Source organism: Rhynchophorus ferrugineus, unplaced genomic scaffold, assembly GCF_030347505.1.
Source record: "Rhynchophorus ferrugineus isolate W39M unplaced genomic scaffold, kcgeb_rfMv2 rfM9, whole genome shotgun sequence".
Lineage (NCBI taxonomy): Eukaryota > Metazoa > Arthropoda > Insecta > Coleoptera > Curculionidae > Rhynchophorus > Rhynchophorus ferrugineus.
In genome coordinates, this window is record NW_027472588.1 from 12195322 (window position 1) to 12222250 (window position 26929).

At 31.7% G+C, this 26929-nt stretch overlaps 1 protein-coding gene and 1 long non-coding RNA gene across 9 annotated transcripts in view; both read left to right on the forward strand.

Moving 5' to 3' along the window:
- The window catches only part of Rbfox1 (RNA-binding Fox protein 1), a 238105-nt gene that overhangs the window by 100988 nt on the left and 110188 nt on the right, over positions 1 to 26929 (forward strand). For 2 of the 8 annotated variants that reach the window (XM_076413648.1, XM_076413654.1), the window contains exon 1: positions 1576 to 1635. The exons of the other annotated variants lie outside the window; for them this stretch is intronic. In XM_076413648.1, the coding sequence (XP_076269763.1) occupies positions 1591 to 1635 (45 nt within the window). In that variant the 5' untranslated portion in view covers positions 1576 to 1590. Of the gene's footprint in view, positions 1 to 1575; positions 1636 to 26929 lie in introns of those variants that run through there. 8 annotated transcript variants of the gene reach the window in all.
- On the forward strand, positions 13181 to 19558 carry LOC143202288 (uncharacterized). The gene is made up of 2 exons (XR_013007113.1): positions 13181 to 17841; positions 17883 to 19558. It is a non-coding gene; the product is annotated as an uncharacterized LOC143202288 (long non-coding RNA).

The following is a 26929-nucleotide window of genomic DNA, read 5'->3' on the forward strand; positions in this document are numbered from 1 at the left end:
TTTGATTAAATACCCAATATATATTTATTTGATTGACTCTTGTTTCTAGTTGATATTTTAAAATGATTGAGCTACTTTTAGGAATTAAATCACGATGTTGAGGGACATTTTGAAACCATTTTTGTTCGTCAGAAACATCGAGTTTAATCCAATTGTTTAAGAAGTTATTTGAGAATATTTCTTAAATAAAGACAAGAGACGCCGTTTCATATCTTTATATTATTTTCTATATAAGACGGCCAACGAGGTAATATTTATGCCATTACAGGTATGATGTAATTCTGGACACAGACAAACAAACAAACATCATTATCCTAATAGGTTTTGGCTACATTGGAAACATAAATGCTGATAAAAAAACGTTCTAACTACTGAGCTTAAGAGATTCAGAGTTTTTAGGTTTTTTACATTTGTGCATCTGTACTATTAATATTTGAAATTTATTTTTATAACAAGTCATTAAAACCGATGCCTTAGTCAGAGCAATTAATAAATGTGACCTTGGCGGAATATTTATACGCGTTTATTTGCAGAAGAAATCGTATACGCGAAAACATTGTTTCTAAAAATTCCACTGAATTTTTACGAGATTAAACGTGTCAAAGGTTAAACTTCCATGTCATTGACGTACCACACTAATAATTGTTGTAAATTACGTCTGCGATAAAATGGACACTAACAAGCAACTGATGCATTGATAGACGAATAAATAGATTTATTTACTATTTTTAGTTGGCATTAAAAGGAAATATGGATAATTTTTTTAAATGGTATTATCATATATCGAAACACTTAAAAGAACATATATCAACAGCATTTTGCGGACTAAATTTAAATATGAGTAACTGTTTTAAATTCCTTTGGTATTTCGCATAGTCGTTTCGCGAAATCCTAACCCACATTCGACTTGAATCATTACCTAAAACATTTGATTATTCAAAATGTTCTCCCCAACAAATGAACAGAAACAGTACTATTTGTAGATCATAGTAAAATGTTGTCATGTGGCGTAATAAACTGTGAAGCGTTATTTATCTTTATTTAGGAGTGTTTATTATATAAAATGTGAATTTAACATTTCTTTTTGAGGTTATCAAGGCTATAAAACTGATACCAATTGTATATTTTATATATAGTTTAGAGATATAAAAATCACAACGGATTTGTTAAATATTCATGTTAATCGCTTGGTTGTATTTTTATCAGCGAAATCCATTCCATTCCATAGAATGCTCAGAATTGTATTTTCGTCATTAATTGCTTTGGTTACCTATTCCAAATTCTCGGAAACTTAGATCAACGATTTAAAACTGGTAATTTTGATGTCAATGATGGAAGATATTTTTTATTAGTATACTGTGTTTTGTAACAGTGTTTCTCAATAAAAGCACCACAAGGACCTTAGAATATATGGTTGATATAAAAACGCTTCCGTTATGAATATAAACAATTTCATCTAAATTTAAGTATGAGTAATAATTTCAATATATCGGTCAGTGATTAAGTAGTACATTACCGCAGAGATGATCTAGTTGGCGAAATGAGAATAATGTGTTATTTGTTTTTATTAAGGGCGGGGCTTCATCGTATATGATTTCTAATTGGTGCGTTACTAATGACGTTTTGGTAAATATGGTGAGTGTTACATTATATATATTGAAGTTCATTCATTTTAAATAAAAAAGAAACAAAATACTAAGAGTAATAGTAACCAAATTCATTAACTTGTCTACGTAAGTTTTTACCAAAATTTTTTATCCGAAATTGGATTGTTTCCAAACGAGGGTTTTATGGTAAGATTGAAGGTAAAATAATCCAAATTTGTGAAATAGTAAAGTACTCCTATAGAGAGTAACATGATACATATTAACAAATTAAATACCACATGTTATAGTCTATTTGGCATATCACAAAATAAGAATTTCTAAATATACAATGCCAATGGTTTTGCAAAATACTGGCGTCAGTCTGACACAACACGATTTCCATATGAAATATTATTTTGTGATAGTTCTAACTAGGAAATATTGGGAACATTTTGTTGAAACTCTTGTTTTAATGTTGTTTTTGTCAGATATCTTTTGCTTGTTTTGGTTAATGCACATAATCTATCAATATCAAAATTCCAAAATTCATACATAAAATGGCAAAAATAACACTTTTTGAAACGTTAAAATTAAATACCATACGTAAAATTTTTAGAAGTTTTTATTATATATATATATACATATATATATTTGTAAGTTTGTTTAAATCATTTACAAGTCTATTGGCCTGATATCTTTTATTCCACGTTGTAACATTTTCTCTTATTGCTTGCGACCTATTTCTAAAGTTTCAATTAAATAAAGAAGTCTATTAAAACGCGCGGCATTATTAGCTCGCTATTTTTAGCATTGTTTCGTATTATTTCGATAGCTTTCTGTTTGTTTTCTGTTCTTTTGATGTCAATTACCATTGACAATCCCACTGAAACTAGCGTAGATGCAATTATATGCTTATATGCGGGAAATTAACATTTTTAATGTTGAATTTAGCGAATAATAATTCTCATCAGATAATTTTACCCGGCTAAATTGTCCCTAATCGTCAACTGCAGGATTTTAATTTCAAATCCTCATTAAAAGGGTTAATTAACTTCGGAATAACTTCGTTATTGTCATTATGACCCTTTGTCTGCACGCAGACTAACTTATGGAATACTTCAAAGGCAGGGTCTCCTTGTTTTTCAAACGTTTTAAGGGACTTTTTAACGAGGCTGACATTTTTCTGATGAACTTGTAACAATTGTTCGATTTTGTTCAGATAACTTGATGTTAAGAAGATTGTAGGTTAATAATATTAAGTTCTTGATTATTTTTTTATTAATATTTTTACCATTCTGTTTCAAAAACTACAAATTCCAACATATCTCTTGGTTAGTAATTGAGGACTAAATTGTGGGAAAATTCAATTTTCGACTATATTGTTTCATCCGTAAATTTGGGTATTTTAAAATCCTTTTCGTTTTTTAAGAAATTTAGGATATGCCGAGGTGTGAATTTATCTTCAGAGAGGCTTAAAAGTAGCTTGAAAGGCCATCTCAAGTTAAATTGTTTGCCCGTTGGGTATCCTTTTTCTATGCGTTTTAATTTTTCGTGAAAACGTTTATAAGTGAAAATAGTTTTATGCTGAATGACTGATCTTGTTGAAACAATTTATTGGTCATATGAAAATATTGTGGGTTATGTTACCGATATGATATCATATTATATAAAATGTATCATATCTATCGAAAGCTACTGCTCTGTTTTCTTAGAACCATGGTTGCTATTGAAGCTCAATGGCGGATATTTCCGTTTCTGTTTAATAAAAAACAACAGTTTTCTTTCATATAATGGTTGAATTTTCAATCCATTGATTATACACAGCAAACAAAATAACATCTTTATATAATGCAATGTAGGATCTAAATGTATAGGTCTAGGTCATATCCTTCTTATATTCCCGATTTTTTTTAACTCTACTCTTTTTCTTGGAGCGATTCTTGCTGTTGTGGCTACATGGTGAATCTCTCTGAAATTTTATTTTCGAGTGTTATTCTTCTTCTTTCGTCACATAAATAGTTATTCAAAACAAGCAATACTCCTGCTATGATACAAATTAACATTGTCATAGTGTTTGTTTATGTAATTCAATTTGTTGATTGAAATAAATTTTGGTTAATTGAACATAGTTTATATTTCGATATGAAAGTGTATATGTTTCCAAATATTGCCAGTGAAATATTAAGAATTCTTGTTTATATTTATATATATATTTGGAACTCTGTCTCCATCATATCACGCTGTAAATACTTGATAGAATGCATAAGATACTCGATATTTAATCTTGTATTACAATTAGAATTCTTGTTTGTTTTTTATTTTCAAAACATTCTAACAATTCATCCTTTAGTTTTAGAATATCGTTTTCTTGGTTTCATAAAAATTATGAGTATTTATTTACCAAAGCCTCAACTAAGACCTTATTATTATTTTATTGTTTTTACTTTAGATCTCACCTGTTTTTTGTAAAAATGTGTATTGACCAAAGTAATAAAACTTGAAATACTTTTTCATAATCAGTCAATATACCAATTTAATAATAAATAAAGTATAAGTCTCCTTTTGCCAACTATGAGTTTCTCTGGACTGGACCTACAGTTTAATGTCAGCCCAGGAAGACATCCGGTCTTATCCAGCCTGATTATTAGCTTGACTGGGATCATTTTCCTTGTCCGATTTTGCACTCTTGCCTAGGACAATCACAAATATTAAACCACCACAAACATAAATTTACGACCATGCTCCAGCAGGATTTGAACCCGCGACTATCGTAACAGTAGGAGGACCTTCCTGTTCTTTTGCCACTGCGCCAACCAAGCTGGTAGATGATAATTAGATGCTTAAACACACATTTTGTAAAGAAACTTTATGAAATCGCCATAGTACCATCTTTACAGATCCCATCTGATCTTGTTATGATTCAGATTTAATCGTTGGTGCGCCTGGAATATTCTATCCCAACATCAATGCCAGAACAATTCCAGCATTCCTTTTGAAATATACTTAAATATGCTTATATTATAATCAATGAAGGTGTGACGTCAGGCGGTTCTTTTAGGAGTTTAATCTGGGATTGTTGTATTTTGTATTTTAACCAAAAATAATTTATAATTAATTTGTAATGCAAAGGAAAACAACTTAGAACCTGTGTGGCATATATATTTGTTATAAATCATTATGTCAGTGATTCTTTGTTAGTGTTAGCATGGCCGTCCTCCAACAAAATTAATTTACAATCTATGTTATTTTATGAAAAACATGTCTTTTTTCACTGTTTTTCGTGATTTGTCATCCACTAATGTCATGATTATATATTTGAGAATAACAACTAGTAACTACTTGAATTTTATGCCGGATTGTGTAAATTTGTTTAAATTATCATGTTCAAACCCAAACCTGAGTGAAAAGTATCACATTACTAATGACTTTGTAATAACGCAGTACAATGCGGGATGGGAGCGATCCTTTGCTACCTGAGATTAGTGCCGGAAACAAGTGTATCGCCGCCATTAAGGCTCCGAAATTCCCAAACTGTCCAGGACGAATATGTCATTTCGGCCGTCCGAAAGACCGAGCCCGCCTAATCTGGGCTTAAGGCAAAATAGAATTTTAAACAGGTAATTTGCACAAATTGTTTTGGATAGGATCCAAGAGAGGTGACGGTGCTACCGTCGGGTTGGGGGGCGAGAGGCGAGGGGATTATTCGTTCGAGGGTGGCGGGGACGTTTTGTGTTTTAGGGGGAGAATTTGGTGTTGCGTGCGGTGCCCATAAATCTGTCGTTCCCGCTACATGTACTTTCTCCTGGACGGGTGGCGCTTTATTAACGAAGTATTTCGGACTTAATGTTCACGGTTTTCCCACACGGGAGTATTATTTTTGATACGTTGCCATGATTTGTATGCACATTTTAAACGAACATTATTTTTAACCTAATTGTGATAATTTCCGAGGGTTTACATTATGTTATAGCTTTATAGAAGTAATATTCTATTTAGAAGAGAAACTTCCTAATTTTATAGTTTGTCATTTTTTTTCATTATTGGAGGCTTCATTAACCTCCTATTTTATTTATATTTACAATCTCCATCATAGATTTTTTTTCATTTATTTTTGGTAAAAGAAGTTTTTTTTTAATTACATCTGCTCATCACTATTTTGCTGTTTTTTTTTCTTTCTCTTTTACCAGATTGACCAGCTGGAACCAAATGGTCTTTGGCTGATGTCGCTTCGGGTTCGGGGTAAGATTGTGTTTCGGGCGACAGAGACCCTGGGTTATGACTGGGACTGTCGTAGTTTGTTTACTACCGGGGTTTGTTGACGGTTAGGGATTTTATCAAGGTGTTGTCGTGTTCCAAGGTTCCTATGGAGAACCTCACACTGAGCATGTTTATGAAATTTTTCACAAACGGTATGCCTGATTCGAGGTGTTTATTGACGTTCCTCATAAACCATGGGGTTTTTGAGTAACGCGCGGACTTTTTTGGATTGGAACACTTATAGTAGTTCAAGTTGTCTCTCCGAGACATACCTGTACCACACCTGTGCTCCGTTGAAGCAGACTGGACGGACTAGCATTTTATCGAGCGTCGCTTTCTGTGGGATTGGATATTTGCTTTTTCTGCAGAGTAGTGGTAATAGTATGTTGTACACGCCATTTCCTTTGCAAATGGCATGCTGTATTTGGGTTGACCATTGGAATCTACGGTCGAACTGGAGACCGAGGTATGAAACTTTCTGGAGCCATGGGAGAGGGACTTTATCGATTTGGAGGTGATAGGCGCGGAACTCCTTGAGGTGGAACAGGATGGCCTGATTTTTGCTCGGGTTTATCTGTAACCTCCAGAATTTGTACCACGCTATCGCTTGGTTCAGGTGTACTTGGAGTCTGTTACGGATAGCATCGGGACAGTAACCGGTTGTGAAGAGAGCGGTATAATCTGCATAAAATGCTGTGTGGGAAAGTTTGTAGAGCGGGAGTGGAGCACCTTGCGGGACTCCTGCGGAAATCTGTTTATAAGAGGAGATTACGTCACCGATCCTCACCTGAAAGGACCTACCGTCCAAGTATCAGGGATATTAGGTTACTTACTTTTTATTTAGTTACTTTTCTATTGCACTTTATATATATATATATATATATATATATATATATATGTATATACATATTTATATTAGCTCAGTTTCGCTTTAACCATTGTGTTGTATGGACGTCCAGATTTTATTATGGATAAATATACGCCACAAGAACGAGCAAAAATAGTTTTTTTTATATCATCTTTATTAGATACGCTTAGTACAATCTTAATTATTATTATTATTACAATTAATTTATTACTACTTTTCCTATGTGCTTAGATTATTTAACAAGCAAGACGAGTGCGAGAAAATACATCAGTATGTATTCCTCAATTATAAAATTATAATTATTTATTAATTATTAACTTATAGCTATAGTTTACACTAATAATACACACTAAATGTTCACACAAGTTCGTATGGTTTTGTTCGTTTCAATCTCCTGACATCCTGCCCGCTGTCCAGCAGTTGTATTGCTTCCATGTTAGTATGATTTAGTAATCTTCTTTCGTGTTTCAAGGCGAAATCCTGCGCAACTTCGCAAATCCATTTGATTTCCAGGTCATCGTGCAGTTCTTCATTGGTTACATAGCAATAGGCATTGGTAATCAATCGAAGAACCTTGTTTTGACAGCGCTGTATGACTAACTGATTTGAATTTTTAGTGCAACCCCATATTTGCACCTCATAGGTCCAAATTGGCTTTATAATTGTATTATAGATCAACCTCTTTGATTTTAGATCAAGTTGAGAGTATCTTCCGACTAACCAGTATAGTTGTTTTATTTTGGTTCTAATGTGTTTTGCTTTTTGTCTAACGTGATGCTTCCAATTTAATCTACCGTCAAGATGGATTGCAAGGTATTTTGCTGATTCTGCTTGAGGAATCGGGCATCCATTGAGTGATATAATTAAGTTTTTTTTATTTCGCCTCAATGCAAAATTAACGTGGACAGATTTGGAGCTATTAAGTTGAATTTTCCAATCTTTTGTCCATTTGTAGATTTTGTTGACTGCCACTTGCACTTTTTCTATTGCCCTAGGCAGAGATATATATTTTGCCATAATAACTGTGTCATCAGCAAAGGTTCCAAGAAGTGTTTCTTTTGTTGTTGAAATGTCAGCAGTGTAGAGCAGGAGCAGAATAGTGACAATATGTATTGAAAATAATCGTTCCATCATTGCTACTCAGCGGAAATTGCGTCAGTTGTACCGGTACTTTTGCCCCACCCTATATAATCAAGAGGAGTATGGCATAAATACACCAGTATGTATTTCCCAAATTGAATTCAGGTGGTTCGGTTCCCTTTAATCTTACCATATTTGAATCTCGTAAGCCTCGGTAGGCTTTATAATAGACTGTATTTTTAGACATCTAGGTTCAATAAATAAACCGATTTTAACATTGACAATTATTCTTTAATATCTAGCAGGATGTCGGAAAGAATTAAATACATGAAGATAATATGAACACCAACAAATTAATTCACTCTAAGAATTATTAACCATTTACAAAAGTTTTTTTACAACAGTTCTCTCCAAAAATTCAAAAACGCTCTCAATAAGAGTCATGATTGAAGACTGAATTATGTTGCACTTTAATTAAAAAATCATGTTAAAAAAATAATACTAATAACTGGTAATTCATGTTGCTAAAATATTATAAGAAGTGTTTATATATTTCAGTACTGTTTTTTACCTCTGAATCTTCGGAAAAGAGACGATTCTAATTTCTAATTAATTTGTAACGGTTCTCATGAATTTCCTTCATATTCCGGTCACTTTTAAGTCAAAAGTGGGAGCTAAACACCAGTGCTAAAGTGTGCGCTTGAAAACTCGTTTTCATTTTATATTTTACCACATCTTTTATTAATACTTCTATTGATAAAGCTATATAGATCTTTAAATTTAGGTAAGATTGCGATCTTTACTGCTAGAGTGAGTCGGTTTTTATCATATCATTGAATCTTCAGTGAATACAGTATATGCTAAAATAGAATGAATACTATATGATACAACGTGACCTCAACATTGCAAATATTTTTCTATTCATTTTACATTTAATTTCTAGCTTTTTTCAGATTTGGGCATTCAATACATATCATTACAGATCTTGTTACTTGATCAAGTAGATCTGCTGTTGTTTTTAGATTTTTGATTCATAATGGTAGGCGTAGAATTAATCCAAAGTCTAATTTTCGCTGTATTAAAATAGTTTCCTCAAAGAATTTGTAAAACTGATACATTCGAACTCATATATTGTAAATTACACGAGCAATCAAATGCAGATCAGTAACACAGTTTATCATTGTAAATACCCATTCACAGAACTATATATCTGCCTTCATTTTCGATCTTCATTTTTTCAGCTTAAGGTGTTGGTCAGAATTTCGGTATATTCGTCCTACTCTTCTTTATCCTTTTTAACCTTTACGTACCGTGTTATATAAAATTTGCAATTATGGTGGCTCTTTCTCACATCGATCTAGGTCAAATAATGTCGGTTTTCGAAATAAGATTTTGAGGATCATTCTTTCTAATAAACCCAACTGTAACTGGTAAATAGCAAGTTCAAAGATGTACTACGTTCATGAAACATCAGGAACCTCAGTGATGTTCAATAGCCTTCTTTTAATTTTTATCAACCATCTTTTTTTTCATTATTTTATTCATTATTAGTCACCAAGCTATAATTTTAAGCTTAGTAAGAAAATATACTCGAAAGGAGCTGATTTTGATCACTAAGATCTGTGAGGATTAAAAAATTAAGGTTATTCAACACTCGTTTAGGTATCAAGACGATCTAAAATACTTGCATAAATTAAATAAAAGCGATTGTTGTTCGCCAACGAGTTCAAGCAACCACACAGCATCCAAACAACTTTTTCAATCATTGAATGAAACGCACGCCAGTTAAATAACGAGATAAATATTATGTATAACTAATGTAGATAATTTCACAGTTCCAGTTTGACGTATTTAATTGAATTAATTTAGTTAGTTATAACATATACCCTATATAAAAGTTCCTCATAAACAATTACGCAGTTCATACATGACAATTGTCGTTAATTAGCGTTCTTTTATTGAGACGAATCTGATTCGATACGGGTGTAAATAGTCGTTGGCTGGTCTAGCCTAGCATCTGGCAAATTAAGGACGCTTAGAATAGTAACGAATACGACCTTGAAAGTAAATTAGAAAATATGGCTCGACATGCCTGTATTAGGGATCCTTTGTATAGTTGCGTCGTTGGAAACTGGCCAAAAAGCTCTCCGCTATCTCCGTCGGGTCAGTATACTTTCGGATAGTTTTGGATTCCGTCGCCTGTATATTATTTTAGTTTTGATCGAGCCGCATTTCCATCCAAAACAGCCCGGAGAACTATGGTAAACAAGACAGTTATCAGGAAATAATGATATGGTTCGGAATTGCGCTCGTGCTATTTGTTATTACTGGAATTTTAATTTTCATTCAGTCATGAAACTATTTGTTATTGTTGGAATTCTTCTTTCTAATAATCGAAATTAATTATATCAATATCATGTTGAGCGTTGTTGTTTTATTCTCATTCAATCGTAAAGTCATTTATTGAGTAGTTTATATATTAATATAAATATTAAACTATTTAGGATTCCCCAATTTTAACTATTATACATAGCATGCTAGATGACTATTTAATTCTATACGTATTAATATACGTTACTTGTTTCTCACCTTGGTTCTTAATTCTAAGTTAACCTAACTTCTTCATGTACACATATCCAACCTTAGATGGATATTAGGATGTTAGAGCTACCTTGCAAACCGCAGAAGACCGCAATATTACCAGTGTTGCGTCTTACTTTCAAACAATAACAATATAATTATTTATAAACTTCTGAAAATAGTTGGTTCAACAGGTAAGCTGTCTGAAATTTCTCTGATAACGTAAATTGAGCTTTCCTTCAAGAAGTCTTACAACAATATCCAACAATTTTATTGATCCTCCAGATCGTTCTTTTTCATTCATTTATGATGAAATTAATTTAATATATATTAATCAATACATTTTCCATAATTTTGTAAAACTTTGTTTTTTTTTGGTAGCAATTGCTTCAGTTGACGTTGATAAACATCTACTGTAACAGTTGCATTAGATTTTAGCAGCTCTCAACATTAGACCTTGCTAATTCTGGCTAATGATGGCTCTCTTGGACGAACCAATGACTTTGCCATTGGGATTATCGTAGTAGATCTACTTGACAATCCGCCACACTCTTCTTTTGTCCTGGAAGAAATGAAAGCTCATTTTTCCTCTTCTGAAATAGTTGACTGACATCACTGATATCAAAATAACCCCTTTTAAATAGTTGTGAACAAAACTGACAATTGGGTTATGACAAAACGGCTTCCCCAGAATTTTCTAAAATATTTGAAGGGATTCAAATATTCTCTGTATGTACAGGATAAATAAATAATAATAAACGGAAATCTACAAAAATCTACAGAAATCGTCAAAAACATTGAATTTAACAATTGGGTTAGGTTGTTTCCTTTTATTTTATGCATTTTCACGAATAGATATCGCCGATCAAAATATATGTAAGCAGTTAATAATATTATTATCCTACATTGCAATATATTACTTAATATATTGCGATTATAAGTCAGCATGATATAGTATGTTTTTTATAGTTGGGTTTTTTCAACCTTTTTTTTATTATTCTTTGATCTCTTTTTATTTTATATGGTCAACAATGTGATAATATCAATCCTGAATATTGCCGGCTTGTTGGCGCAGTGATAAAGGCGATGGGACGGTCCTCCTACTGTTGCGATAGCCGCGGGTTCGAATCCTGCTGGGGCATGGTCGTAAATTTGGGAATGTTCTAGGCGAGAGTGTAAAATCCGACAAGGAAAATGATCGCAGTCAAGCCAGTAACCAGGCTGGGTAAGACCGGATGTCTTCTGGGATGATTTCTAAAGTTGGTCACTCGCCAGTCGGTAGGCTTAATGCTGAGGACCGTGGTTCGGAGCACACGTTAAACTTTAGGACCAGTCCAGATAAACCCATAGTTGGTAAAAGAAGACTTTAAAATATATTTTAAAAAAACTGAATATTATATTTAAAATCGATGGTTATCTCTAATTTTGTTTTTGTTCAGAGTCACTTAAACCTAAGAAATTGTTGATATCGTTTCTTCCAGCTTATTTAATATTGAAAAACTTCCATTTATCGCAGTACCCTCCTGATTACTTTCGCAGTTTAGGAGAAAAGGTTTCGTCTTCTTTAACTATTCATGGAAGGTCTGAAATAAACGGCTGTTCAATAGATCTAAGTCGTAGCCTGTAAATAAATAATGCGACGGCGGAAAATGACGGTCATAGAAATAAATGGAACTGGGACCAGACGGTTACCGGCCATTTTGGTCCGAATTCCCACTACGAAATGAAGAAAGTGTTTTTCGTGTTTTTCTTTGACGGCATTGTGTTTTTACGATATTTTTTAATAGTTGGTCGATAGATCGAGCTGATATTTAAATTAATCTGGTTCATCGACCGTCACTGATTGATTCGACTGGCTATTTAATAGAAATAGGTCTGACCAAATGCCAAGTTCTTAACCAAAATAATTTATGCGTTAAAATATTTAACAATAAAGTAATTACGTCATCATTTTTATTCATTAAACGTTACAATTTGAACTGCAAGTATGAAAAAAACCGATATTTCACATCAATCACTAGCATTTAAATAAATATTATCGAGAACACGCGCATTGTCTTCACTAATGCACTATTTTGAGCCTTGTTCTAAAAATTGTTATCGGTTGTAGTCGGATTTGGCGTAAGGAATCCAAAAGATTTGAAACTATTCTTAAATTGGGAATGGGTTGAATTAAACTAATATTGATTCCGATAGTCATCATTATTTTACATTCGGAATCATCCTCAACATTATGTTTTCGAACACAATTGCATTTTTTTTTCAAATTTTATTATTATCTCAATTTGTGTCACTTACACACTGTCTCAGTTTCTTTTTTTATATGTGAAATATTTATAATTATTTATTATAGCAATTGTTTCCGAATTTCAAACAAATTCTAATGCTACTAAACAAATATCAATGCTACTCTAGGCTTTTTAATTGCTTTTCATGGCACGTTCTCTAGCTAAATCAGTAGTACATTACTATTAAATAAATAACAAAGTACAATTAATAGTAATATGTGTTAATAGACATAGTTTAATGTATATTTTATTGTATGGCACATGCTTTTATTTAGTTTTATCAACTTTGGTTCGATGTTGATTATTTAAAATTATAATTTAAGACTTAACGTATTTATAGCATCAATATTGTTATCACGCTTTTTAGCTAAACTTATCACATTACACCACGGAACTCGATATTCAATTGGCTAATTAGCATGTAATATTAATTAATGATTGTTTACCTTTGAATTAGTTATCTTCTAAATCCTTCTCTATCTGTTATTTCAATTATTAATAAAGTTTTTTTGTTGTTCTAGGTAAGTTCCTGACGATCTCCAACCATAAATTAGATTTCCCGTAGTAAGTAAAACAGTTTTGGCAGTATTCCGTGTAAATATTTGCGCTCAAAGTTCGTTGAACTGGAATCGCTTGCAATATGCTCATTAGAGAGCTGCAGAGCTTCATGTAGCGTAGAGATGGGCGACACACACGACTAACTAACGAGTTTAATTGTAATGCTTTAAAGAATCAATCGAATTTGTTGTTTAACTAGGTATTAAATTGTTTAAACTTGTATATATTGTGAAATTTTACGCAGTAAATATTTTTTCCTAGTTACCGTCCTCACGAGATAGTAATATTATTATATATAAAGTTAATGTATGGATTGTTTAATAGTAAATCATACAGATGTTTAAATATTCAGTGCCAAACCTCTAATATGAGTCTCCATCCTGTTTATGCATGCATTTTTATTATCACCAACACTGACAATTAGCAATCACGAAGTATTTCTTAATGTGTTTCGACATCGTATATTATTTATTCATACAACTAGCAATCTTATATGTTTAAAGTTTATTTTAAAATACTAAGTATTAATATTAATAATTAAGAAATAATTACCAATGTTTCTTCGATTTATTGGTTCATTATTGTTGACTGATTAATCAAAATAACTTTGATGATAGAATATAACATTGTATTAGAGATAGTATTTGTATTAGAGAAGTGCCATAACTTAATAAACAAGGCAATCCAATCAATATGTAGATCAAATAATAATGTTAAAAAATAAAACTGACAAGGGTTAACAGAAAGAAATGCAAACAAAAATATTAATTGTTAGTCAACTGTTTCCTTAAATTTTTTATTTAACTGGTATTACAAGAAACTAAGGCAAGTATAACAAACTAATGACGAATTAGTACACGCTCGCAGCTAAAGCTAACAGAACAAAATTTAAAAAAATGTATGCACTGATTATTAATCTTAGATGATAGATACATCACTATGTATTTCCCAAATTAAGAGATTGATAAGATTATTGAAATAGCTGTATTGTTTCCACATTGCTGTGATTTATTAACCTTTACATGTTTTAATACATCCTGGATAATCTCATAGGTCCATTTGGTTCCTAAGCCATCGTCCAATTCTTCGTTGGTGAGGTGGCCATCAGCATTAGTAATTCATTAAAGAATTTTGTTTTAGTAGCACTAGGCAGTTTGATGTTTTAGTGCCATCCTAGTTTTGCATAATATAGGTCCCAGTAGCCTTTACAATTATATATACAATTAATATATAACTTTTAATTTTAGGTCAAGTTGGGAGTATGTATGTATTTATGGTCAAAATGCGGGGATGGGAAAGCAATTTTCGGATATTAGCTTGAGCATCTTCATTTATTTGAATAACAAAATCTGAGGGATCAAGTACTCTTTTGGCAAGCGCATAGCCGTTGTTTTGTAACTGTTGTTGAAAGACTTGATATATTATCTTTATTGGTTATATTCTTGATATCAAAGCAAAATCGTCATCTTGCAGATTATCGTACTTTTTACCTGAAAAAGTCTCCAGACAATACGTCAATATTTTTACAAAACAATAACCTATTTTTATTACTCTTGTATCAAATTTTTTCCCTTGTTTGTTTCACTGTTCCACCAGTAGTAGTCATTAGATCACGAGTGCCAATGGTGATTAATGTTATATGATTTTGTTATTCGATTTTTCAAGTATCGTCCTCCATCACTCTTGGCCTCTTGCAAAATCCTATTTAATTTCTGCTTGCATCAGCTTTAGCTGGACAAATTTTTATTAGTATATATGTATTATTATATATTATTTATTAGTATATAATATTATTAGCAAATATTTTATTTTTATTAGTTATTACAGTTTTTGCTATTTTAGATTGACACACTCCATTATTGATTTGACTACTGAAGTGACTATCCTAGCTTTTGATTGAGGTATTTAGTAGGCTAAAAAGCCCTTTAGTACTGTTTCTGGTGCAATTTTCTATTATTTCTCTCATACCCTTTACAATTTTATTATTTGAACAACGAGAATAATTTTCTTCTTTGCTTCTTGTTATCGTTTTATATCGAAATATGCAGTTATTTCGGGGTGACCTTTTGGCATACGTTGATTTCTATTTGATGTCATTGAAATGTTACAAATTAGGTAGCTAATATTTCCACTATAAACAAAATTGAGGCCGTTTGGATATTTGAACTTACATTCCGCACTTATTTTCCGTTTCATACTCCATATTTTAAAACTAATGTTATTACATACATAACATACATACAACAATTTTCTATAGAATTATTAATGTATCACAAAATCTAAATATTCTAGATTTTTTGTTGTTTTCATTCGATCCACAGTAAATTTTGAAATGGCCGATTATATCATTACTGTATATACAATTCATGCTACAATACGTTCTCCAATTTTGGGCCTGCTCTGCTTTTCTAACCAGATTTAAATTTTAAAATGTATAAAAACTAAATCATACAGCTACTCAAAACATATTAGAATAATTTTAAGATGACCCGTGATTCCTGAGAAAGCTAATTGCATCATATTTCACTCAAGAATTATAAATAAAAAACATGTTGAAAATGATAATATCAACAAAATAATTGGTTCGAAGATTAACCAAAGTTAGGAAACTTCCATAACACTAAGAAATAATAAAAACAAAACTTGTGCAAAGTTGGTTTTATCCATAAAACGAAAGTTGTAACTTTAGGATGATATAAAACGTTTTACAACTTAATGTGTATGATCGAGCGAAGCTGTAGCGATGGCTCTTGATGTCCCAACATCGAGACGTCTTTATCGAACCCTATATAATGCATACTCGACCTTAAACGCCAGAGAAAAACTGCCAACAAACAAAGGGAAAAGGAGCTTTTGATAGAATCGTAATCATCCAGCTCGAAAATATAGCGTCGCCGAGTCCTTTTAAATTTACGAATGCCTGCAACGGCCGTTGCAGGGAGCGGCAGAGCAATAAAAAAAATCGTCGGCTTCGTTCCGTTGAAAGCGGGAGCCTGCAGAAGAGGAACGGGGACGTAGCGGCGATCGGTCCTGAACGCTTCGACAACTTTAAACGATAATTTTAATTAAAATGCCGTCGGCTTTCGCCGCCGATGCCAAGAAAATATAAATAAATCGGATGGTGAACAATTGGGGCCGTTGTAGCGAAAGTAACGAATGCGATAGTTCGTCCTATAATCGATATCTTAGCTATACCCATATGGGTTTACTCATAAGACTGAACACTCGTTTATTAATATTTTATTTTTTTACATTTTTCATATTATAAAATAATAATATATTATTTGTAATATTCAAACTAAATCAAACTGCTCTTCTTGCCATAACACTACTGTATAGACTACAATGAAACAAACAAGGTCATATTCAAAGTGTTTTTGTACATACTTCATCAAGATGTTTAATATATTGCCTGAAGCAATTTGTAAATTCGTTTTAGAATCAGACAATATTTTCCTTCTCATTTTATTCTACTTAAAAAGAGACACAATGCTGTAGGATTAGTTCGAAATCGTAAACGAATGAGCCTGTCAAAGTCGTCCGGTTGTCAGATGTATTCAAAAGCTTGAAAGCAATGGTGATAAGAGGTTATAACTCTAACCTATTAACTTCTGTGGCTGTATAATTAGCTGTAGTTTTTAGATGTATGTTAAAGCCAAACTGAACTAAAACTCAGAGTTAATACGGTAACATGACGACGTTTTGATATCACAAATTTAAATGACGTATGTACAAAATAACTTTGAACAGGCTATATATAGTATATCCATTAAAACTAAATCCGTCATCTAAACTTATGACGTCAAAACGTCGCAATGTTGCTGCATTTAACTGTGAGTTTTAGTTTATTTTGATTTTGATATATAACAATATTCTAATATAAATAAAATAAGGAAAAGAAAATAATGTTATCAAATATAACTCATTTTAATATTATAGTAAATATAATGCATATATTTTCGAATGACTTAAACTAGTTAATAGAGTTAATTTTATAGCCAGATTAGTTTGATTACTGTTGTTTTATTATATTTATATTGAGCTCTTTTCCAAACACCCATGAAAGCCTAATCCGCCTAATTAACAATTGTATATGCAGGTAATATATTTTATTTTCATTAGAGAGCATATTTACCTTTTTATGTTTAGTTTTTGTTTCTTTCGTTGCTGCGTTTCCTTGTCATCACTATATTTCTTCTTATTTTCTTCTGTTAATACCTGTGTACATTTTTGTTACATTCTACATTACTGTTATTTGATAAAATTAGATTTAATCACAGCGTGCTCCCTAATGCATTTCCTATATCAGCCAAACAATTAGTATTAATTATTACATCAATGACTTTAACCAAATGTTCGTGTATATTCTAAACACTCATATCATAAATCTTTCACTCTCTACAATATACAATACGATTTTCTACAATTATCCTATATTAATTATGTAGTCACCGTTAGTTATTCCCACTCTCATCATCTCTTCCCATTCTGAAACATTCTGAATGTGGATAATTATGTGATATGTGGATATTATCCACATCCAGAAAGTTTCATTCGGTCACTGTCATTTTTTGAGCCACTAATCAAGTCAATAACTACGCTGTTAATTTCTAATATAATACTAGTCCACATTTCCACCATCTGACTATTTCAAGTTAATCTAAGGGTGTTACTGTAGACAATCCTTTCCGCGCATGCAAATAGCTCTTGTTTGTTTATCTTTCTCTATCTGCATGTCTATTGTAGTAATTCTTTACACATTTCAGAATGATTTAATTTCATGGAATATGTAGTGGTAGAGAAGGAGACGTTACACTCTGTGGTCACATTGTTCAGCCATCTCATCTACTGTGCCATCTCTCATCTTTTTTCAGTTCTATTTCTAAAAAAATAAATTACGTGTAAGGCAATTAAACATTTTAGTTATATTTACCAAGGAACAATTTTAAATACTTCACTCTTTAACATGGTATTTTGCAAACTTAATTTGTGTTATGCAAGCTATTCCTTAATTACAATCTTTGCCGAGTCACTTGTTGGGATCTTTTCCGCCTGTGTGTTATGATATTATTGTCCATGAGCATTGTCCTTAACAATTACTTACGATTCCTCCTAGTTTTTTAACAGCTGATTTTCAAACCAGAGCAAAAACTCAATAAAAAATTTCTTCATGGTAGTCGCTCTAAGACTTGGAGGAAAACACTAACTCTACTGAGCACTAACTCCCAACTCTCTAAAACACTAACTCTCCTGTTTCTAGCACGAATAACAGTATATCTGCAATGAATTATTAAAATATATATTATGATTAACAAAACCTAATCTTTATACTTTTTGTTATTAGGGTCTTGCCAAGGATAACTTAATGTTACAATTTGAAATATCTATGTCTATACACAAATTGGAATAAGAAATCTTTCTTAATTTTATTATATGCTTTTAAAATTTGTCTTCTTTTAAAAACAATATCTGGAAGTTCCATTAGAACTCTTCGTTTCGTAACAATGTATGCCATCCCTTCATACATCCCTCAAATATCTGCATATCCCTAAGTTTCTAGCTTCTATATACTTTCCAGACTAACAGCTATGTATGAAATAATGGTATTAAATTATGCTTATATTGAAAAAACTAGTCATTGGTATGCATTTCATAAGTTTAATATCGAACATGCTTTCTTTTTCAGTGAATCCAACATTATATAGTTGTTCTTTTTTTTTGAGAAATGTTAATATTTCATGGTATCAGTAGTTATCTCAATACTTGTATCTGAGGATAACATAGCATTCTATGTCTTTTTAATTAGAATAAAATAAAATAAAATACCAATTTAAACAGTATAAAAAGTATTAAATGGTTTTTTATAATGTTTAAGAAATATAATTAATTTTTTTTTAAATATCGCGACTGATTTTAGTCTTGACGTGGGGCTAAGGGTAGATACAATGAAACAAGATATGTAAATGTTGGATTTGAAATAAATTTCTGTCAAAAACCGTAGCGATTGAGACAGATTATTTTTAAAAAATGTGCATAACTGATTAATAGGACAGCCATAGTCTTCGATATTGGATTATAGTCTCCGAAAAACTTTTTTAGTGGTGTAAAGCTTCAAAAGTGGCTTGTGAAAATCACTTCAGTTTTCACACAGAAACTTCGTAGTTCTAGAGTGACAGAGTTATGGTTCGGTACTACTGATTATGGTTACATTTTTATTTTAGTACCCAATATATTAGATGTCTCATAGCCTATTTTAAACCTGTTTTTGTCAATGATTTAATTAATTTCCGAAGATATTATATATTAATATATACTCTCCTTAATTGAGACACTTTTCAAAATCTAATAGAGAAAAATTAAGTGGTTACACTTTGTTTAACATACAGAACGAAATCTTAATCGTCTTAATATAGAAGAACGCGTTTTTTGCGTTTTAATTAAACTGACCTTCAACGGACTACTCCATCGTTCACGACGACTGAAACCCGATATATGGCTCGTTCGTTCGGGCTTAAACAGACAAAATATCTATTAACCGTTATTACATATTATGTAACGACGAATATATGCGTTCGGACCAATTAAATTCAAATTTACACACGACTGGACACACCGCCAAAGCGTGTGTTAACACGCGAGCGCTTCCACATCTGCAGTCAACGCCATCAAAATAGATATTTTGTTTTGATCTGCTCGGTCCACAGGCGGCTATTAATCGAATCAAAGTCTGATATGGAGATGTACTAGGGTGTTCAATACATTTACCAAGAAAACATGAATTTATAGCTAGAAAATGGATTTATAGTTATTCAATTTAAGTTTTTTACGTATGAGAAGAGCCAAAATTGAGAGAGATTCGTATTTTACTTCTGCGATTTGAACGTTTTTAATTGTATTTATGTATATTTATTCAGGATTTTGACGGTAAACCCTATGTCTATTCCATAGCGACGAAACTGAATATTTTAAATAAAGCCAAAGATGGTAAGCCTTTCCTACATTTTTAATTAATTCCTGAGTTATTTCACTTCATGTCACCACACAGTTTTATATTTCTATATCACACATATAAATTTTTTATTGTCTGTTGCACACTCTACCATACTCTGTTTATATGAAGGAGAATTACGAAAATCTTAATATAATATTAGGGAAAATGAATTCGATACAGCTCATGATTGGATGCTGTGTGAAAATTTAAAAATTGTCTCCATGACCCCTTGGTGTAGAATTGCTAGTTGGTCAACAAAGAAGATTGCTGCTGATGATTCTGTTGATGCTTGATTTTAAAATTATACAAAACCCATACACACACATTAGACAAAAATCATTGAAGAAACATCTCTATAAGAAACTTCATATCATAATTTACGAACCAACGGAATGCGTACTGATGTATTTATTCCACACCCGTCCTGCTGCAAGTATATTGACGTAAGTACAATACAACATTAACAATAATTTTTAAATTAAGATTGTATTAATGATATCTAATGTAAAATGTAATAAATCCTCAATTTATTACGATTCTTCTTCGAACTTGGACGCAACAATGAGTAAAAGAATAAATAGGCTTGAATATCATTTTAAAAAATTCTGACATAAGCTTGTGGGCGCTATAGAAGCCCATAACTATAACTTATATGATAGATAATCTGAAAACTGGTTGTCTGATGAACCCTTCAAGTTCACTTCAATCACAATCTTCAATTTTTTCCTAAAAACTTATAAAGGGAATTGTTTCACCAGAACATATAATAGGGGGTAAATACTCTTAGTAGCTTTAGAATTTATTTGCAATTATTTTCAGAAAGCAAAATCCTATGTACAGCTCGAAACTTTTTGTTTGCATTGTTGAATTTGACATTGTTGACATTTTAAATAATTTGTAAACAAATAATAAAGGAGAGATTATTTGAAGAAAAACGAAATATTAAATCACATAAAAAACGAGCTAGTCATATCTCATACGTGCGTTTGATGCATTCATATATTGGGCCTGGTCCGATGATCCCGCGTCTTAGACAGAAGTTATTGACCATCGAGGTCAAGGTAGCAGGTCCAAATAACCTAGGGGGCTTAAGAAATAGCGAGAAACGTTTTTGGTGGGTCGTTAAGTTTTATTAAGGCTATAGAGGGACATTGGCATCTGTTATAACGAGATATATACAAGTGAGGAACTTTGATCTTTCTTCTTTATTTGTCCGATCCATATTAGGCGCATGATGAGGATTATTTCGATTCATTTAACTTATGATTCGATATATGACATGTTATAAGTTAATTAAAAAAAATTATTGTGAATATTGTTTAAATTTCAATGAAAATACAGCCTTTTTGTTTATAGTATTTTGTTCTTTCTGACTGGTCTCATAATTTAACAAAAATATGCATCAAATGATCCCATCTTCAACTTCTTTGTAGGAGCAAACATGTGCTTCGATTATTCTGTTGTGTTAATTGTCATTTGCTTCTATATTTTGTTTAATACGATGAATTTCTATCTATAATAATCAGTTGTGACGATTTATTTCCTTTAAATTATAGTGTTGCTATTTTCCATATTTCTGAGCCACCTTTAACGATTTTTAGTACTTGCAGCTTCTTGACTTGAATTTTACTTTTTGTTTTACTTTAATTTTCGTTCAATAATTGCAGTTTTTCGGTTAATTGTTTGAATTAATGGTTAGGTTTTTATCTCTCAATTTGAATGAAAATTTACAACTATTACTGCGGTTATGTTACAAGAGACTAAAATCAGGAAAAAATTGATTTATTTATTTTAGGATCTAGATGCTGAAGACATACCACGTTAGCCAGCACCACGGTTCGTTGAAGGTATTTCAGATTCTTTAATAGTATAAATCCATTCAAGGAATTACTATTAATTCCTCATTTTCCCTTTGTTTTTAATTTCTACAGGCAGGCAATAATCTTCACAGCTTGACATAGGACTCCCTCATAGTTTTCTATGGTAGACCTAACATGCAGGTGGTCTCCGATTTTGCTTGTCACTGCGTGATCTCCACTTTATTTTGCTTGTTATTCGGGTTCTACTTTAGTTCTTGATTGTCAGTGTGGTATTTCAAACTCAGTCCAAACATTTGTTTATTTATTTTGAGTACTTGTCCTGTAGATTAGGAATTCTTTAGAAACAATAAGTGTTAAAAGAAATTGGTCTTCAGACCTATGCCAGATCATATAGTTTCTAATATATGTACCACATATTTAGTTCTCTCTTGGGTCATCGGTTATGAAAAAAAAGGAAGGTGGTTAAGTTACGTTAGTATATCTTAGTCGAGTCTTAAAAATTTATTTAAAATTATTTGTATGTCGATGTACTTGCTCGTAAAAATTTCTGATGATAAAAATTAAATGAAATTGCAGCCGGTGGCGCAGTGGTAAAGACGACAGGATGGTCCTCTTACTGTTCCGATAGTCGCGGGTTCGAATCCTGCTGGGGCATGGCCGTAAATTTATGTTTGTGATTGTCCTAGACTAGAAGAATGTAAAATCCGACAAGGAAAATGATCCCAGTGACGCCAGTAACCAGGCTGGTTAAGACCGGATGTCTTCTGGGCTGTTTTCTAAAGTTGGTCACTAGCCAGTCTGTAGGCTTAATGGCGAGGACTGTGGTTCGGAGCCCACGTTAAATTGTAATGTGTCCAGTCCAGATAAACCCTTAATTACTAAAAGTAGAATATATATATATATATATATATATATATATATATATATATATATATATATATATATATATATATAATGAAATTGCATTTTTAATATTTTTTTATTATTATTGTTCAATTGATTATGTGAAAGTAGTATATACTGTGACTAATAAAATTATTTTTAATTAATATATGGTCTTATATCTCAGACAGCGGCGCGTTATATATGCCACATATGCCGGTACTTTAAACTTTCTACGTGCCAATGTTAAAATAAAGATTCCGCTCACTGTTAATTTGTATGGGCCCCTATGTCTAACAAAAGTTTCATGCTGTTTCACATTAATCAGTCACTATCCGTATATGGCGAAATACTATTACACAGCTTAATTGCTTAATATAACGTTGAAGCTGCCAACGAATTGTTATAATCACAGACATTATTTATGTATAGTTTTTTTTTACGGATTTAAGTTCAATGTTAATATATCAGGTTCACTGTTTTGTTATCGATATTTTAGAAAGCTTTTGTTTGAGATATTTCAAGTAATTTTCGTATAATTTAGTTATAGCTGAACATATCAATCAATAAGTCTTCGGTCTAACCAGTAAAAACATATGATGATGCATTGATGATTAACCTGACAAACACAAAATTTGTATGTTGCTGGGGTCGGTAAATGCGATGAAGAGATATTCTTGCATATCATGCGGTAGGTGTGCCGACCGCCGAGAAAAATTTTGGTATATCGATTTCGATATTAAAGAAAAAATTGAGCTTTTTATAATGTTAATTTTTTTATTTTTTCGAAAAAATATCGTTACATCGGTCAAAAGTATCGACATTCGATATTTTTTCGGCCTCTCTATCATGCGGAATACTAGTATATGATGATGGAAGAATATATGAGTTACCTATGGTTTCTATATCAGCTGTTCCAGCTGCGTTACTGATGATAACATCAGGCAAATGTACGCACTCCTCGGAAGGAAGTTAAGTAAGGTTCAATTAAATACTAGAATCCGCCTTTGATGACGCTATACCCTGAACTGTGCAAATAATCCACAGACTAGGGTATTTTTCAAATCATATGATTGTACTAATTTATGGCTGGTGATCTTTGCACGGACTCAAGCCATCTCTTGTGATCTTACAGCTTCAACTGCGATCCTTTTGCTCAAACTCCACTTAACTATATCGCTTCGTGTAGCTACTGCTGCAATTGATATGTAGTAATAATGTAAAAAGACAATTTTATTCTCCAAGTATTTAATATCAATTATTTTCTTTCTTGTCGTTTGTTTTAGATTTGGGCTTTTTACCGGTCAAGTCGCCTTTGGGTAATGCTAGGGATTTTACTAATTTTACATAATAAATATGGGTGTTATTCAATTTAATTTGCATTAACTATAAGAAATTAACCTGATATATTGAGTCTGCTAGAGCGATAGGGAGAATGAATTGTTTATTCTTCAAGTTTGTGTCAGATATATCCTATTTTCAATAAATTCTAATAGATTTTTATCAAAATTACTACAATATTTTTAATGCTGTAGTTTTCCTTGTTAATAATCTTTCTTTGTCGTATATTCTGTAGCTGGTTTCATATAAATCGTGTATTATATTGTACGTTTAGATACGATATCAGCTTTATAGAATAATATAGCTATAAACAAAACTGAAAATACATCTAAAGGACCATAAAACAAACATTTTTTTGCTTTTGCGTTTATAGCGGTATGGATTTCTTTCTTGGTCGAATAAAATAACGGTTTCTTCTCGCGGTTGTTAATAAATAAATAAGCGGGAGTCGTATTGCCAGATGTGGCTTGTAAAACTGGCTAATAAATCTTGTACTTTTACCAGGAACTTAACTTGTTTTGTTTTTAATATTTCGTTAAATTGTTGCTGGTTTCGGTAATATGAATTTTACTGCTCTGCATTTGACACTAATAATGATAGAAGACGCTATAAATATTGTTTAATGGTAATTAAAAAATATTTGCGAATAAATATTAAATTATAGGTAGAAAACTGTGCAAAGAGAAATTGTATTTCTTTCATACCACTAGATACAGAAGCTGAGTAATTGGAACATATTTGTTGCAAAAACAGTTAGTCATGTTTGATTCTACTGATTTTTAAATAAAACCCGTGGAAGCAGTGGTACTTGTAAAAATATGTCTTTTAATGCTATAATAAGTTCAAATGTTCTGAATAGTTAATCTTACTTCTGATCATTTCGATTATTTGAGAATTTAGTTGATATTTGGTGGAATCATTTATCAACCAGCATAACGACCATTATTTTTTTACTATAGATATTCATGAATATCTACTTTGGAATCAATAACAATCACTCGGTGACAAGTTTGGTGAAGATGGCAAATACAATATAAATTGGAACTTGTTTATCTATCTTTTAAATTACTTTCTATAATATTAATGGTGGCACATCAGTCAACAAGTCCCTAACCTGAAACATAGATGGCCCCATATTCTAACCGTTATAAATTTAAACTCGTTCTACTATCTAAACACGTGCAAGAAGGTCAAGACAATTCGACGTTTGCTTTAAAAGGATTTTAGGAAAAAAAGCTGACTTTTGTTTGTCATTTAGTGCTTATTTCATGCTTTAAGGCAAAATCTTGGTTAACTGTCCCTAGAAAATGTTCTAAGTGCTGTTTCTTTTGTTGTTGTGATATCAGCAGTATAGAGCAGATACAGGAGTGGTCCCAGTGTTGAAAATACCCATTGTGTAGATTAATTCCAAATGCCATACTAGTCTTGTGAGAAGTTCACGAATATTGCAGAATAGTATTTTTTCTTCAGAGCACTCGGTCGATTGTGAATTGTGATTTCGAAGACCAAATTAGAACTCTGGTATTATTATAAATATTTTTAATACGTTTTAACAGCAATTTCTTAAATAACTTTGGTATCAGCGAAAAGGGCATGTAAGATCCGATTTCTTCTGTCAGTTTGTAAGGTTTTTAAGCATATTTATTGGTGTCGTATTAATACAGTCTGGAGAACATGCGATAATCTCATATAGGCATTATATATATATATATATATATATATATATATATATATATATATATATATATATATCGTACTGCTGTTTCGTTGGTTATGTAGAGATAAACTTTGGTAATTAATCGCAGAACTTTGTTTTGCCTTCACTGGATTATTAGTTGATTTGGTGTTTTAGTGCGATCCCTATTTGTACCCATAAGTCCAAATTGGCTTTATGATCGACTGATAAACCAATATCTTTGATTTTAGGTATAATCTCAATTATTCATTTCAAGGCACTATATATAGTAGTACGATAAGTTGGATAATAATATCGGTTCTGTTACAAAAATTGTCGCTCTAATATCTAATATATTCTCTAAATAAATCGAATATCATTGCATCAGATATCCGACATTATTTACCTTCATTAGACTAGCGAAATATTTAAATGATGCTCTCTGAATATTGTACGAGTATCTTGTTACTCAGCCTATGAATAAAACAAAACGAAACAGAACAATGTTGCTGAAGCTGACTTATTTCGATGCATTAGAAAGGGGAAACTCCGTTTTCAGAACAATTTTAACATATTTAATTGTATACTTGATATATTTTAGTTATCGTAATCATAATATTTGTAAGCTTTAACATGGAACTAAAAATTATATATAAATAAGAAAGAAGAAGCAGTCAAAAGAAAATATACCTGGACAAAATTTTGTACTGTCTATACAAAAGTTGAAACTATTACATAATTTATTAGAAAACTGTTATTTTACTAGAACTCAGATATCTTGAAATAAAATGTTATGAAGCAAAATATTTTTCAAGCAGCAGTTTTCTATATATTAATGTTATCGACGAAGATTGAAAGGAAATAATCCCTTCAGTTTGTTTTATTACTGTGCTAATTCGAGACTCGAGCAATCAAAAATAATTAGTGTATAGTTAATGTGGTGCTAAGTCAGGTTATAGGAAGTACATAACGTCTTAGAACACATTTGCCATATTTTATGAGT